Source organism: Selaginella moellendorffii, unplaced genomic scaffold, assembly GCF_000143415.4.
Source record: "Selaginella moellendorffii unplaced genomic scaffold, v1.0 SELMOscaffold_11, whole genome shotgun sequence".
NCBI classification, from domain to species: Eukaryota; Viridiplantae; Streptophyta; class Lycopodiopsida; order Selaginellales; family Selaginellaceae; genus Selaginella; species Selaginella moellendorffii.
The window spans coordinates 2,707,202-2,718,836 of NW_003314272.1; the positions used below are offsets into that span (position 1 = coordinate 2,707,202).

At 48.3% G+C, this 11,635-nt stretch overlaps 5 protein-coding genes across 5 annotated transcripts; 3 read left to right on the forward strand and 2 right to left on the reverse strand.

Moving 5' to 3' along the window:
* Nucleotides 1-47: 47 nt before the first annotated feature.
* On the reverse strand, nt 48-2,032 carry LOC112345971. The gene is made up of 11 exons (XM_024673835.1): nt 1,924-2,032; nt 1,817-1,872; nt 1,643-1,767; nt 1,485-1,579; nt 1,220-1,410; nt 983-1,156; nt 696-905; nt 486-639; nt 378-432; nt 265-324; nt 48-183 (listed from the first exon to the last, which is right to left on the reverse strand). Exons 1-11 carry the CDS (start codon nt 1,978-1,980, stop codon nt 110-112), a joined length of 1,251 nt encoding a protein of 416 aa, XP_024529603.1. The 5' UTR covers nt 1,981-2,032; the 3' UTR covers nt 48-109.
* Nucleotides 2,030-3,835, reverse strand: LOC9659174 (S-adenosylmethionine carrier 1, chloroplastic/mitochondrial). The gene is made up of 12 exons (XM_002969130.2): nt 3,680-3,835; nt 3,550-3,627; nt 3,392-3,474; nt 3,229-3,305; nt 3,083-3,173; nt 2,975-3,028; nt 2,826-2,921; nt 2,671-2,760; nt 2,562-2,613; nt 2,444-2,505; nt 2,307-2,387; nt 2,030-2,259 (listed from the first exon to the last, which is right to left on the reverse strand). Exons 1-12 carry the CDS (start codon nt 3,693-3,695, stop codon nt 2,107-2,109), a joined length of 933 nt encoding a protein of 310 aa, XP_002969176.1. The 5' UTR covers nt 3,696-3,835; the 3' UTR covers nt 2,030-2,106.
* Nucleotides 3,836-3,860: 25 nt separating this feature from the next.
* Nucleotides 3,861-5,915, forward strand: LOC9659175 (cytoplasmic tRNA 2-thiolation protein 1). Its single transcript, XM_002968839.2, has 10 exons — nt 3,861-3,973; nt 4,029-4,143; nt 4,194-4,336; nt 4,416-4,535; nt 4,615-4,727; nt 4,800-4,933; nt 4,990-5,056; nt 5,109-5,220; nt 5,285-5,478; nt 5,539-5,915. Exons 1-9 carry the CDS (start codon nt 3,905-3,907, stop codon nt 5,459-5,461), a joined length of 1,050 nt encoding a protein of 349 aa, XP_002968885.1. The 5' UTR covers nt 3,861-3,904; the 3' UTR covers nt 5,462-5,478; nt 5,539-5,915.
* A 146-nt stretch (nt 5,916-6,061) lies between these two features.
* On the forward strand, nt 6,062-8,873 carry LOC112345970 (O-fucosyltransferase 7-like). The gene is made up of 11 exons (XM_024673834.1): nt 6,062-6,711; nt 6,802-6,865; nt 6,946-7,016; nt 7,072-7,160; nt 7,231-7,411; nt 7,466-7,594; nt 7,649-7,782; nt 7,844-8,057; nt 8,125-8,309; nt 8,395-8,487; nt 8,584-8,873. Exons 1-11 carry the CDS (start codon nt 6,412-6,414, stop codon nt 8,786-8,788), a joined length of 1,665 nt encoding a protein of 554 aa, XP_024529602.1. The 5' UTR covers nt 6,062-6,411; the 3' UTR covers nt 8,789-8,873.
* Nucleotides 8,874-9,088: 215 nt separating this feature from the next.
* LOC9651462 (endoplasmic reticulum oxidoreductin-2) lies at nt 9,089-11,404 on the forward strand. Its single transcript, XM_002968840.2, has 9 exons — nt 9,089-9,554; nt 9,630-9,761; nt 9,821-10,076; nt 10,122-10,232; nt 10,304-10,422; nt 10,513-10,617; nt 10,688-10,887; nt 10,967-11,081; nt 11,156-11,404. Exons 1-9 carry the CDS (start codon nt 9,354-9,356, stop codon nt 11,282-11,284), a joined length of 1,368 nt encoding a protein of 455 aa, XP_002968886.2. The 5' UTR covers nt 9,089-9,353; the 3' UTR covers nt 11,285-11,404.
* Nucleotides 11,405-11,635: the final 231 nt, after the last annotated feature.

Below are 11,635 nucleotides of genomic sequence, written 5' to 3' on the forward strand. Positions count from 1 at the left end.
AACCCTAGAAATTCTTGCAGCATTCCATTGTTTGTACCCTACTTAAGTTTCATGCCAAGTAGGTGCATGAATTGCTTGGGAAAAATTACATTCTTTCTTCCTTTAAGCGTTAAATGCTGGGTAGAGCAAAGGCTGGAAATGATCTAGCGACGAATTCTTTGTGTCGATCACTCCACTGTTTCACTGCAAGGAAAGAAGAAGAAGAACCAACGCGATCAAACCAAAATCCTCGAAAGAAACATGACAAGAAAGAGTTTTTAGAACCTGCTTCATCGTTGCTCTTTGGCTCTTTAACAGTGGCCGCTCTTTCGATCAGCTTGGGCACTGGAACCAAGATGGTTTGAGCGCGGTGAAGAGGAAAATCAAGCCATACATACCATTCTTTCCGCTGGTGGCATTCACCAATAACGCAGGCAGATTCGTTCTAGTCAGCTGCAAATTTTTCGAGCAAAGTTAGCTCCGATTCTCGTGAAGAGTTCTTTTACCATGGCAGCTAGCTCCGTGGCGAGCGTAGCCGGATCGACGGAGGCCAGGCGCTTGTTGTACGCTGGGGTGTAAGTCTTGCCATCGTAGCCGGCCAGAGAGAGGAAGGCACATTGCTGAGGGCTCAACTTGGTGATCTCTGGAAGAACACCAGAGCTGGAAAAAGGAAACGATGAGATTTTTTTCCAGGAGAATTCGTTTTTGTCACGTACCTGTCAACCGTGACGAGCACAAGAGCTGCTGGGGAGACGAGCTTTGGCACAGCGGCTTTCTGTGTGTTGAAAAATCTCGTGGCTCCAAAGCTAGCATTCCAGAGAACTCCCTCTTCTGGAAAGACCGATGCTTTGATCACGGCCTCGTTCTTGGAGAGGATGGAGTCCGGTCCAGCGACGATTACATGAGAGTCTTTAATGTGGAGTACGCTGAGCAAAGGAAGAACAAATAAAAATGCTCTTGGAGTGAGAATTTTGCTGCAAGCAAACCTGAGAGACGACCATACCGAGCTGTTAGAGGCAGAGCTCCGCTCGCAACGATTGCAGGAGCAGCAAGAGCGGCGATTGCGTCTTTCAGAGCCTTCTCATCGGCGAAAGCTTTTCCACCAACGATCAAGGCCGAGCGATCGTAGTCCGCAGCAATGAAAGGAGTGTTCTCTGGGAGCTCCAACGCTTTGGTCCTGAAGTGATGTTTTCCATAAGCAAATGAAGAGAAAAAACTGATCTTTCTTAGCGTAACTTACTTGTGTGCGGATGCAACGTAGATGGATAGCGCAGACTCTCCCCTTTCAACAGTGGAGCACAGTGTGTCTTTCAAAATCCCCGCAGCCGAAGGATTGTCACAGACTGCTCGAACTTTAACATGCTTGGACGATGCTCCAATGGAACCATCTTGCACAAACAGCTTGCTGCAAGAGGAAAGGTGTTGAGCCACCTAGCACACGATCGTTCCAGCAAGGTTGGAGCAAACAATGAAAGCAAAAATCAAAGAAAGATCCTCTTTGGTACCTCCTTGAATAGCTTGTTAAACTGTGCCTTGCTGATCTCGCTAGCGCCGGTGGAGTAGCTTCCACGGGCAAAAATCTTGGATCCAGAGATAGAGTCTGGAATAGTGATTCTTGCTAGCTGAAAAGCAAATAACCGAGCAGCCTAGAACTGTGACTTGCCTTGTGGACGAGCACCATGATCCTGGAGCTCCGAGTCCTTGAGATTGTCATACACATCTCCAGACGGTGGGATAGCCTTGGCTGAAAGCGCCCAGTTCAAAGTATAGCTCAATCCAACCCTCTCCCTGGAACACAGTCATCACCGAAAAACCCGATTTTCCCGCTATCAAAAACCTTGGGAAGGCGATCGTCTCCACTCCAGCTTCTTTCATAGCAAGAACCCGCGAAAACTGGAACACAAGATCTTCTCAGCGAGTTCCAAGAACCAAGTTTGCGCTTACCGAGCGGTGTCGCCATACATTCCATACGTAGCGCCTAACCCCACGACTCGCCAGCATCTTCCGAACCCGCAACGGAGGTTATGCCTATTTCTTTTCTTTTTGCCTCTTTCCCTTGAAACGAGTCAGTTTCAATTGCGCAAAAAAATTCCATCCTTTACAAAGTAAAACGGAATGGACCTGAGGTTAGAGCTCCTTTGTTCGGGGAAAATTGTTGCTGGTTGTTGTTTTGATCACTTTCTTCTGGTGGGACTGCTCCAGGACCTGCTTGGTTTTTTCCAGGACTCCAAAGAAAATGGAGCCTCCGATGCCAATCCACATCACTCGCGGACCGATTCCCTGCGTAAATAGTTTGTTTTCTAACTCCAAGAAGCACTAGAGCTTACTTTGGTGAGTGCTCCAGCTCCTTCTTCTTGGACGATCTTCTGGACGCAATCGACTATGCCTTTGTATGCGTTTGATTTTCCCTGGAGGATTTGCAAAGTCCATGATTTCAAGTCCTTGAAGTCGCCGAAAAGCTTACCTGGATCATGAGGCGTGTTTTGATGACGTCCAGGGGCGTAGTCAAGGCACCCGTTAATGCCCCTGGAAAGACGTCTCAGAACAAAAAAGTAGAAGGAAACACGAGAGATCTTGCTCACCAGCGAAGGCTCCGACAAGAGCTGTTTCGGAGTCATAGAGATCTCGTCTGGCCTGATAGACAACAACGAAAGATTAAGCTGCTTAACTCGTAACTCATAAGTAATTTACCATCTTTTTGTAGCCGATCTTAAGTTGCTCGTAAATGCAAAACTGGATCGCGTCGAAAGGCAGGTCTCGCAACAAGAAGGAACCAAATCCCTGCACCGGGGAACCACAGTTTTCTTAAGATAGCGACTTCAATCGTAAAATATTAAATATTTTACCGCATAGAGGCCCCGGAAACCTTCGTTGCTCACAATACTCCGGACAGCTATGTGAGCCCTTGGAAACTCACGAGTTTGCATCCTTTGTTTCACCACCTGAGATGTAAACGAAGAAGAAAATATTGAAAAGCTTGATTTCTTCGCGTTACCTCGGTGGGCACACGGACGAGAGATGCTGCAAGTCCTCCGGTAGCACCAGCCGTCTGTGGAGGAGGAAAACTCGATAGGTAAAAGAAGAAGCAAGCTTACAAGCTTACCAAGTGAGCGATGGAACTTAAATGATCTGGAAGGCATTCTTCCAGCTTCCGTTTCACAGGCTCGTAAACTCCAACAAAAATCGCGGACGCCCTGAAGAAAACCACGAAGCCAAATCATTCCAGTTTTCCAGTAAAGATTTTCTTACGGTAGAACTCCCAGGAGGTTCCCGGCTAGACCCGAATACAGGCCTTTTAGCACGATCTTCCCGCTCGTTCGAGCAGCCTGTTTGGTACATGCATTGAATGAAAAGAGAAAAAAAGTAAGGCTAGGAGTGAAGTAGAAAAAAAAACAAAGAGATTAGAGCTTTCCTGGAGTCGAGTTTTGATAGTGTCAATCGGATAGAGCACGGTTTCAACGACAACTCCAGCAGTGGCTCCAGCAATCGCTCCCTCTTTTCAAAGAGAGAAAAATATAAAGGTAAACGAAAAAAAAAAGAAAAAAAAAAGAAAAAAAGAGCTTCACACACCTATGATAACTTGAGCGAAATTGATTTGCTTTCTCGAAGGAATCGCGGTCGTGGCTGTTCCAGCGCGCGTTTCAATAGCTGGAAACACAAAACCAGAATTAGAGCTCCTTCTCTGCCGTCGAGCACTCACATTTCGATTCTTCCATGGCGTGTTGGATAATCCAAGGCACGCCGCTCCAATGCCCCAATCCTGTGAAGCGCCGGGCGCGGATTTGTCACGGATTGACCTAAAATCCGTGAGAGAGGGAAGAGAAGCGCGCAGAGAGCCCTTGCGGTTTTGGGTTTTAAACAGATGTGGTAAAGATTCAACGGATATGCCGCTCTCATTTTAGGGTTCTTTCGATCGATCGATCGAATGGTGCGCCAGTGCGAGCACTGCGGGGAGAGGCGCCAGGCGCTGCGACGGCCAAAGACTGGACACAAGGTGAAATTTCAATCATATTTCTCGCCAAGGTGTTGATTCCGAGGCGATCGTCCAGGTTTGCCGAGAATGCTTCTTTCAATTGCTCGAGGATGAAGTTCACGAGACGATCACGCAAAATCAACTGTTCAAGAAGGGGGAGAGGGTCGCAATGGCAGCGTCTGGCGGCAAAGGTAGAGAGTTTTAGTCCATCTTTTCTAGCACTGTTTATTCCTTCTTCTAGATTCTACTGTGCTTGCGCATATTCTCTCGGAGCTTAATACGAGGCACGACTATGGACTGGATCTCTTCTTGTTGTCCATCGACGAGGGAATTTCCGGCTATCGGGATGACTCCCTCGAGACTGTCAAGCGAAACGAAGTCCAGGTAGATTTTCACCATGTCCATTTTTTCTTGCGTTCTTACGTAAGTTTCTTTTGTTCTTTTGTTTTGCTCTCTCTTGCAGTATGGCATTCCTCTGAAGGTCTTGTCCTACAAAGAGCTTTACGGGTGGACCATGGATGAAATCGTCAAAGAGATTGGACGCAAGAACAACTGCACCTTCTGCGGTGTATTCCGGCGACAGGTAGATCCTTTTTTGTTTTTCTATCTCTCTCTCTCTCTCTCTCTCCAAAGCTACAGAGACTTGGCTCGTTTTTTCGCAGGCCTTGGACAGAGGAGCGGCTCTGATGAAGGCTGACAAAATGGCAACCGGGCACAACGCGGATGATATGGCTGAGACAATTTTGCTCAATCTGTTACGAGGCGACATTGCTCGGTATGTTTAGCAGCTCCACTTTCGTTCCGTTTTCTCGTTGATTCGAAGAGAACTTGACTATTGCCAGGACAGCTTAAGTCGATGTACCGCTATAATGACAGGTGAAGAGGGTGCCTTACCACGGTGCAAGCCTTTCAAGTACACATATGAGAAAGAGATCGTCATGTATGCGTACTTCAAGAAGCTTGACTATTTCTCCACAGAATGTGAGGATTTTCTTTCAGCAGTAGTTCGAAAGTAACCAGCGTACTTTGGCTTGCAGGTATTTACTCGCCGAACGCCTACCGAGGGTATGCCCGAGACTTTATCAAGGACTTGGAGGCTATCAGGTCATGGACTTTACCATTTTTCCTTTGTCACTGCTCACTCTTGACTATTCAGACCTCGGGCGATAGTTGACATAATTAAGTCTGGAGAGGACTTTAGAATTTCATCCACTGCTAGGATGCCAGTCCAAGGCGTTTGCTCTCGGTGTGGATACATTTCTAGCCAGGTAAGTGTCTTTTTTCTTCTTCTTTCAAGCAACTATCTATATCACGCTTTTAAAATTTTCGCAGAAACTATGCAAGGCATGTGTACTGCTCGATGGTTTAAATCGCGGACTTCCAAGGCTGGGCATTAGCAGAACTCGAGGCATCAAGAGTACAAACGGCGTCGCAGACATTGACGAGAAATCAGCGGTGGCGGGGGCTGTTGGCAACGGATTTTCCAAAAAACTAAGCCTGGAATTCTGAGAGTCATGTGACGGGAGGTACGTACTTTGTAAATCTCGGACTTCTATACTCTTTCTACTTGGTCATGTTGATTGCAGTGCAAACTAGTGAAAACTAAGAAGAAGAAGATGAAGAAGCACGACGCAGCTTTGATCGTCCGGATCGAAATCGATGACAAACCAATCTAGAGACGTGATCCTCGCATCCAAAATGACGATGATGAAATCAAACGGACAGAGCCGAGAGGAAGCTAGGATTGAATCGTATCGTCCTAGAGTTCATCATCAAGCACACCAGGAAAAAAGGAGAGAAAAAAACGATCTTGTGAAAGTCCTTTGGCGATGGTGGCGATGGTGGCCAGCGATTGACGAAGATGGGCGAAGGAAAAATGGCGTCGGGGGTTCGAATCCCAGTCGCGAGACAAAGTATGCTATTTTAATATTTTCAGTGTGTAGAGGAGAGTGAAGTGTGTGTAGTAGCATGGACCGTTTCCAGAGTGAGCCCTCCCTCGGTAGTACTTTGATGAGAGAGAGAGAGGAGTTCTAGCGCGCCTGGATCATTCGCTATAGCTCGCCCCCACGCTGCGTGATGATTGAGGACGATGATTCTTACTGCTAGATCGCATGGCGCGGCGTGGCCTTCTTTGGCGCCGGCGCGCGGCGGAGTAGCGGGCGGAGCGCCGCTAGCGACAAATGTAGATTGAGCTTATTCTTCCTTTCCTCGCTCTTCTTTCTTCGATGCGCCCGCTCGCCGCCGCCGCCGGGGCGATCGCCCGGCGCTGGATTAGGTCTGCTGCCTCGCATCTTTCTTTCCTCCTCCTCGCAAGGTCTTAGGCGAGCGGAATTTCGGAGAGCGATGGGAGGAGAGCTCCTGGCGTGATGGCACGGGGCAATGGATCGGTCGTAGCAGCGGCGTCTCTAGCCATAGAATGGATGATCCTCTCCTTTTTGTGACGAGCAGGAATAGCAGCGATGACGATTACAAAGATCCGGCGCCTTTCTTCCACGGGGCCGGTTGCGCGATTGGTCTGGATTGCCGCCTATCTCAGCGTCACGCTCGCGGCTCTCATGTCGACCTATTTCTTCCCAGCGCTCCATTCCCTGCTCCTGGCCAGCAAGGAGCAGCGATTTCCAGCCGCGATTGGGGATCTTGGCGGGGCGCAGCAGCAGCAAATTCATGGCCGCGATCCCATGAAGTGGACGTGGGAGGAGGCGCCTCTCCATTTCTTTCGAGGAACAAAGCAGGATTCGAGCTCCAGTCTTGACAAGAAGGTAAGCTAAAAGAAATTTGGTTGTGCTTGTTCTTGATTAATAGTTTCTCTCTTTGTTTTGCCTTTTGTGTGCTGGTTGGATGGATTTTAGCTGTGGAAGCACCCACCAAACCGGGGATTTGTGCCTTGCGTGTTGCCGAGCCGGAAGTATAAAGGTTTGTGTCAATCAATTCCAATTGTTTAAAGAAGCACGAGTTGATGGTGGGGGGTCTTTGTTTTTATTGTGCACTCGCAGCTAGCAAGGGGCCATCAAGAGGCTTCTTGGTCGTCCAGAGCAATGGAGGATTGAATCAGATGCGCGCTGGGGTAAATTGCTGGGAACTGGTCACTTGGTTTTGACAGCTTTGTTTTTTCATGCTAGATTTGCGACATGGTAGCAGTAGCGAGAATTTTGAACGCAACCCTCGTCATTCCGGAGCTGGACAAGCGTTCCTTTTGGCAGGATTCTAGGTGAGCGAAAATTTTCGTGCTTGACTAGTGCTTCAAGAACCCACGAATTTTCTTTTTTGGTTTCGTGCAGCAAATTTTCAGACATCTTTAATGAGGACTACTTCATAGAGGCACTAGAGCAGGATGTAGATATTGTCAGGAAGCTGCCCAAGGAGGTTGCCGACCTTCCGAAGTCTCGCAAGCAGTTTAGGAGCTGGTCCAACGTGAAGTATTACGAGGAAGAAATTGCTCCCTTGTTCGACGAATACCAGGTATGCTTCTCATTCAATCAACCAAACCGATTCCGCAACCTCTGTTCAATCCAGGTTATTCGTGCGGTGAAGTCGGACTCGCGGCTAGCGAACAACGGTTTGCCGGGTGACATACAAAAGCTCCGGTGTCGAGTTCACTATGACGCGCTTCGTTTCTCCTCTCGCATAGAGGAATTCGGAAAGGCAGGCTGAGTCGAGTTTGCTAGATTGTGATCTAAGTCGTGTGCTGTCGAGCAGATGCTCGTGGACAGGATGAGGATGCACGGACCGTATATTGCTTTGCATCTTCGCTACGAGAAGGATATGCTAGCCTTCAGCGGCTGTACGCATGGGCTTACTCAAGACGAGTCAGATGAGCTTGCAGATATACGGTACGATTAAGAATTCTCCTTTTCGTGAGAAAGTTGTTTTAATCCGGCATTTTTGCCCCAGGGAGATCACAGCCCATTGGAAGGTAAAGATTATAAATGCCACGGAGCAGCGAGCCAAGGGCTTCTGTCCTTTAACACCCAAAGAAGTTGGCATTTTCTTGCAAGCGCTAGGATACCCTTCGGCGACCCGAATTTACGTTGCGGCAGGAGAGATATATGGTGGGAACGAGCGAATGCAGGAGCTACAGGCACGGTTTCCAAACTTGATGAGAAAGGTAATCTACATTCTTGCGTTTCTTTTTAGTTCTTCCTTTGTTCTTATATATATTTTTTGTGGAATAGGAAACAGTTGCTACGCCGGCCGAGCTCGCACAATTCTCGAGGCATGCATCGCAAATGGCGGCTTTGGACTACATCATGTCAGTCGAGGCTGACGTCTTCGTGCCATCCTACTCGGGAAACATGGCCCGTGCAGTGGAAGGCCACAGGAGGTATCTCGGTCACCGAAAGACGATAATACCAGACAGGCAAGTTGGCCGCTCGTAAAGCTTCTCGTGAGCAAAATCCTTCTGACGGGCTTTGCTGCTTTTTCTCTTTTCCGTGTTTCACCAGGAAAGCGCTGGTCGATCTGATCGGCAAGACCGAAAGTGGTGTGCTCGAGGACGCGGAGCTGTCAAAGAGGATCATAGACATCCACAAGCGCAGGTTTGGATAAAAGATCTCACCACTTGCTACTCCCTCTTTTCGCTTTCGCTCCTGGGCTTTTGATGAAAGCTTTTTCTCTCGTCTCTTTTTTCGTAGGCAAGGCGCTCCTAGGAAACGAAAAGGCCCTGTCGTGGGTAGCAAAGGCAAGGACCGCTTCCGGACCGAGGAAGCGTTCTACACGAATCCTCTCCCGGACTGCCTGTGCAATAAGAACTCCGACGACGACAACGCTAGCTCGCAACAGCAACACACAAACTACACAATCGACGCTGTAAGTAATCACCACCCCCAACTCGAATAGAAGTAAGTGTCAATGTTTTTTCTTCCTTCTCTCTTTCCTTTCGAGAGAGAAACCATTGAAAAGAACAGAGAATTTTGATGATCAATCTCTTCGAATCCTAGCTCTTGTTTGGCGGCCAGGGATAAAATTTAATCGAAAGTTATGATGCACAACCATGGATAGTTTGAGTTTGATTTTTCTTCCCTGGTTGGAAGTTTCTTCCAAAATGGAGGCTTGGAGGAATTAAACGTTTGGCAGGACGCGCCATTGTGTCCACGTGGCGTGCTCTCACTGGACTGCCACTTCATGAGCTCGAGGGTTTGGTTTTTTCTCATTCAAACACGCGCATTTTTTTGTTATGGAAGTCTTCCATCGTATCGCAGCGCCACAGGGAGGTGAAGGCACTGGCGCATCGATTTGTCAGGAATTCCATGTTGCGAGGAGCGCTAATCGAGGCGATCGCCGTGTCTAGTTGCGTGATTCACAGCATTGCTGTCATCGCCAACGCTAGGGGCTGTGGTGAGTGATCTGTGGCGCAATATAAGGCGGTGCTGGGATCTGGGAGCGGCATTCTGGGGGAATTGGCATGGGATCCGCCGAGAATGGGCAGGATCATCGCGAGGAGCTGGAGGCTAGGGGAAAGAAGCGGAGGAAGGGTTTGCGCCGCCGGCTATGGAGTTGGGCGGTGCTGGCGGCGCTGGTGGCGATCTTCGCAATGAGCGTGACTGGGACGTCTCCTAAGTTTTTCAACTACAGGGCGTACTTCCCGTGCCCTTGGCCGCATCACGTAAGTCCTTTCTAGAGAATGCTGGAAAAATTCTTCTCTTCTTTCATTCTCACTGCTAGAATTTTTTGCCTATAGAATTCGCAGAAGCTCTCTGGAGTTGTGGAAGACTGCCAGTGTGACTACAAAACCGTGGACACCATCAACGAGGAAGTTCTTTTCCCTGCGCTCCAAAGCCTTGTAAAGAAGCCATTCTTTCGATACTTCAAGGTGATCGATCGCTAGTTTCGTTGTTCTTCCTTGTTTTTCTTACGTTCTTCTCGTCCCAGGTGAAACTTTGGTGCGATTGCCCGTTCTGGCCGGACGATGGTATGTGCCATCTCCGCGACTGTAGCGTTTGCGAGTGCCCGGAGAACGAGTTCCCCGAGACTTTCAAACGGCCGAGTGGCCAACTTTCGCCAGCGGATCCAAAGTGTCAAGAAGGAAAGCCACAGGCCACTGTGGATAGAACGCTAGACAACCAAGCTTTCCATGGCTGGACCGAAGCTGACAATCCCTGGACGTATGACAACGAAACAGACAATGGTATGTGTAGCACCACCTCTTTCATCTCACTCGCTTTCTTTCCAGCGGAGATGACGTACGTAAATCTCGTGCTGAATCCCGAGAGATACACTGGCTACATCGGTGCATCGGCTCACCGCATCTGGGACACGATCTACAAGATGAACTGTTTCAAAGGTACAAAAGTTCGTTTGTTTACTCAGGTCGCTCCAAATGCTCTGATTGTTTTTCTGTTTTGATTTTGATAGACGCGCACAAGGATGTCTGCACGGAGAGGCGGATCCTCTACAAGCTGATATCCGGTTTGCATTCCTCTATCTCTGTCCATATAGCATCCGATTATTTATTGGATGAATCCACAAACCACGTACGTAGTTTCTTTTTTCTTTATTCTAACGCACGTCCTTGCATCAAACAGAACGTTTCACACTCGTTTTTGTATTGTTTCTCTCTGCAGTGGGGGCCGAATTACACTCTCCTTCATGAGCGTGTGGTGCAATACCCCGACCGTGTGAAGAACCTCTATTTCGTCTATCTCTTCGTGCTTCGAGCAGTAAACAAGGTAAGTTTTTTTCTTGTTTCAAAACTTGCCAGAGGATTTTTTTTCTATCGTGGATTGTCTGACCGAGTAGGCCTCCGCGTTTCTTGCTCAAGCCGAGTACAGCACTGGCAACACGATCGAGGACGCCACAACGCAGTTGCTGATTAAGGACTTGGTCACAAGCCAGCGGCTGCTAAACTTGTGCCCGGTTCCTTTCGACGAGGCACAGCTGAGAAGCGTGGATGGAGGGGAGCTCAAAAGCCATATCCAAGAGCATTTCCGGAAAATCAGGTTTGATCGTTGTCCATTTTTTTCTCTGCGTGTTTTGCGTTGCTTGGCGATCCTGACCACCATTTTTTTTTTTTCGCAGTGCCCTTATGGACTGTGTTGGATGTGAAAAATGCCGCTTGTGGGGGAAACTCCAGACACTTGGTCTAGGCACCGCCCTCAAGATTTTGTTCTCGGAAGAAACGTCGCCGCATTCGGTATAAACTTCCTTCTTCCTCTCTCTTTTGTTGTCAAGAGCGTAGAACTTACGCTCTTTTCTTCTTCCTCGCAGCTCAATCTCCAAAGAAACGAAGTGATCGCGTTGATCAATCTCCTCTCTAGACTGTCAGAGTCTCTAAAGTTTGTGAACGATTCGCTACTCCAGAACAAAGTCAAGGGCCTGGGCTCGCGCGATATGTGAGCTCTCGCTCCCTCTGGAGCAGCGCGAACGAATTCTAAGAGGACAAGAGAAAAAATTTTGAGCACTACCTAGAACTGGAATTTAGCAAAGCTAACAAATAAATACCGCTAAACTTTTAAACTAGCTCTTAAAGGAAAACGAAATTAACTGCCACGTGTGCCCTAATCGCCCGGGGCCAGGGGTTAGTTGTGGCAAAGCCCTTTCGTTCGAGCGTCTCCGCCGCGATTTCTCCTCCTTTTTCTCTGGCCGGATCCAATGTCTCACGTGTAAGTTTTCCATCTAGAACAAGAAAGAGAAGCAAGAAAGAATGAAAGATTTCTGTGACTTTGCCGCAGAACGTATGATAATCTG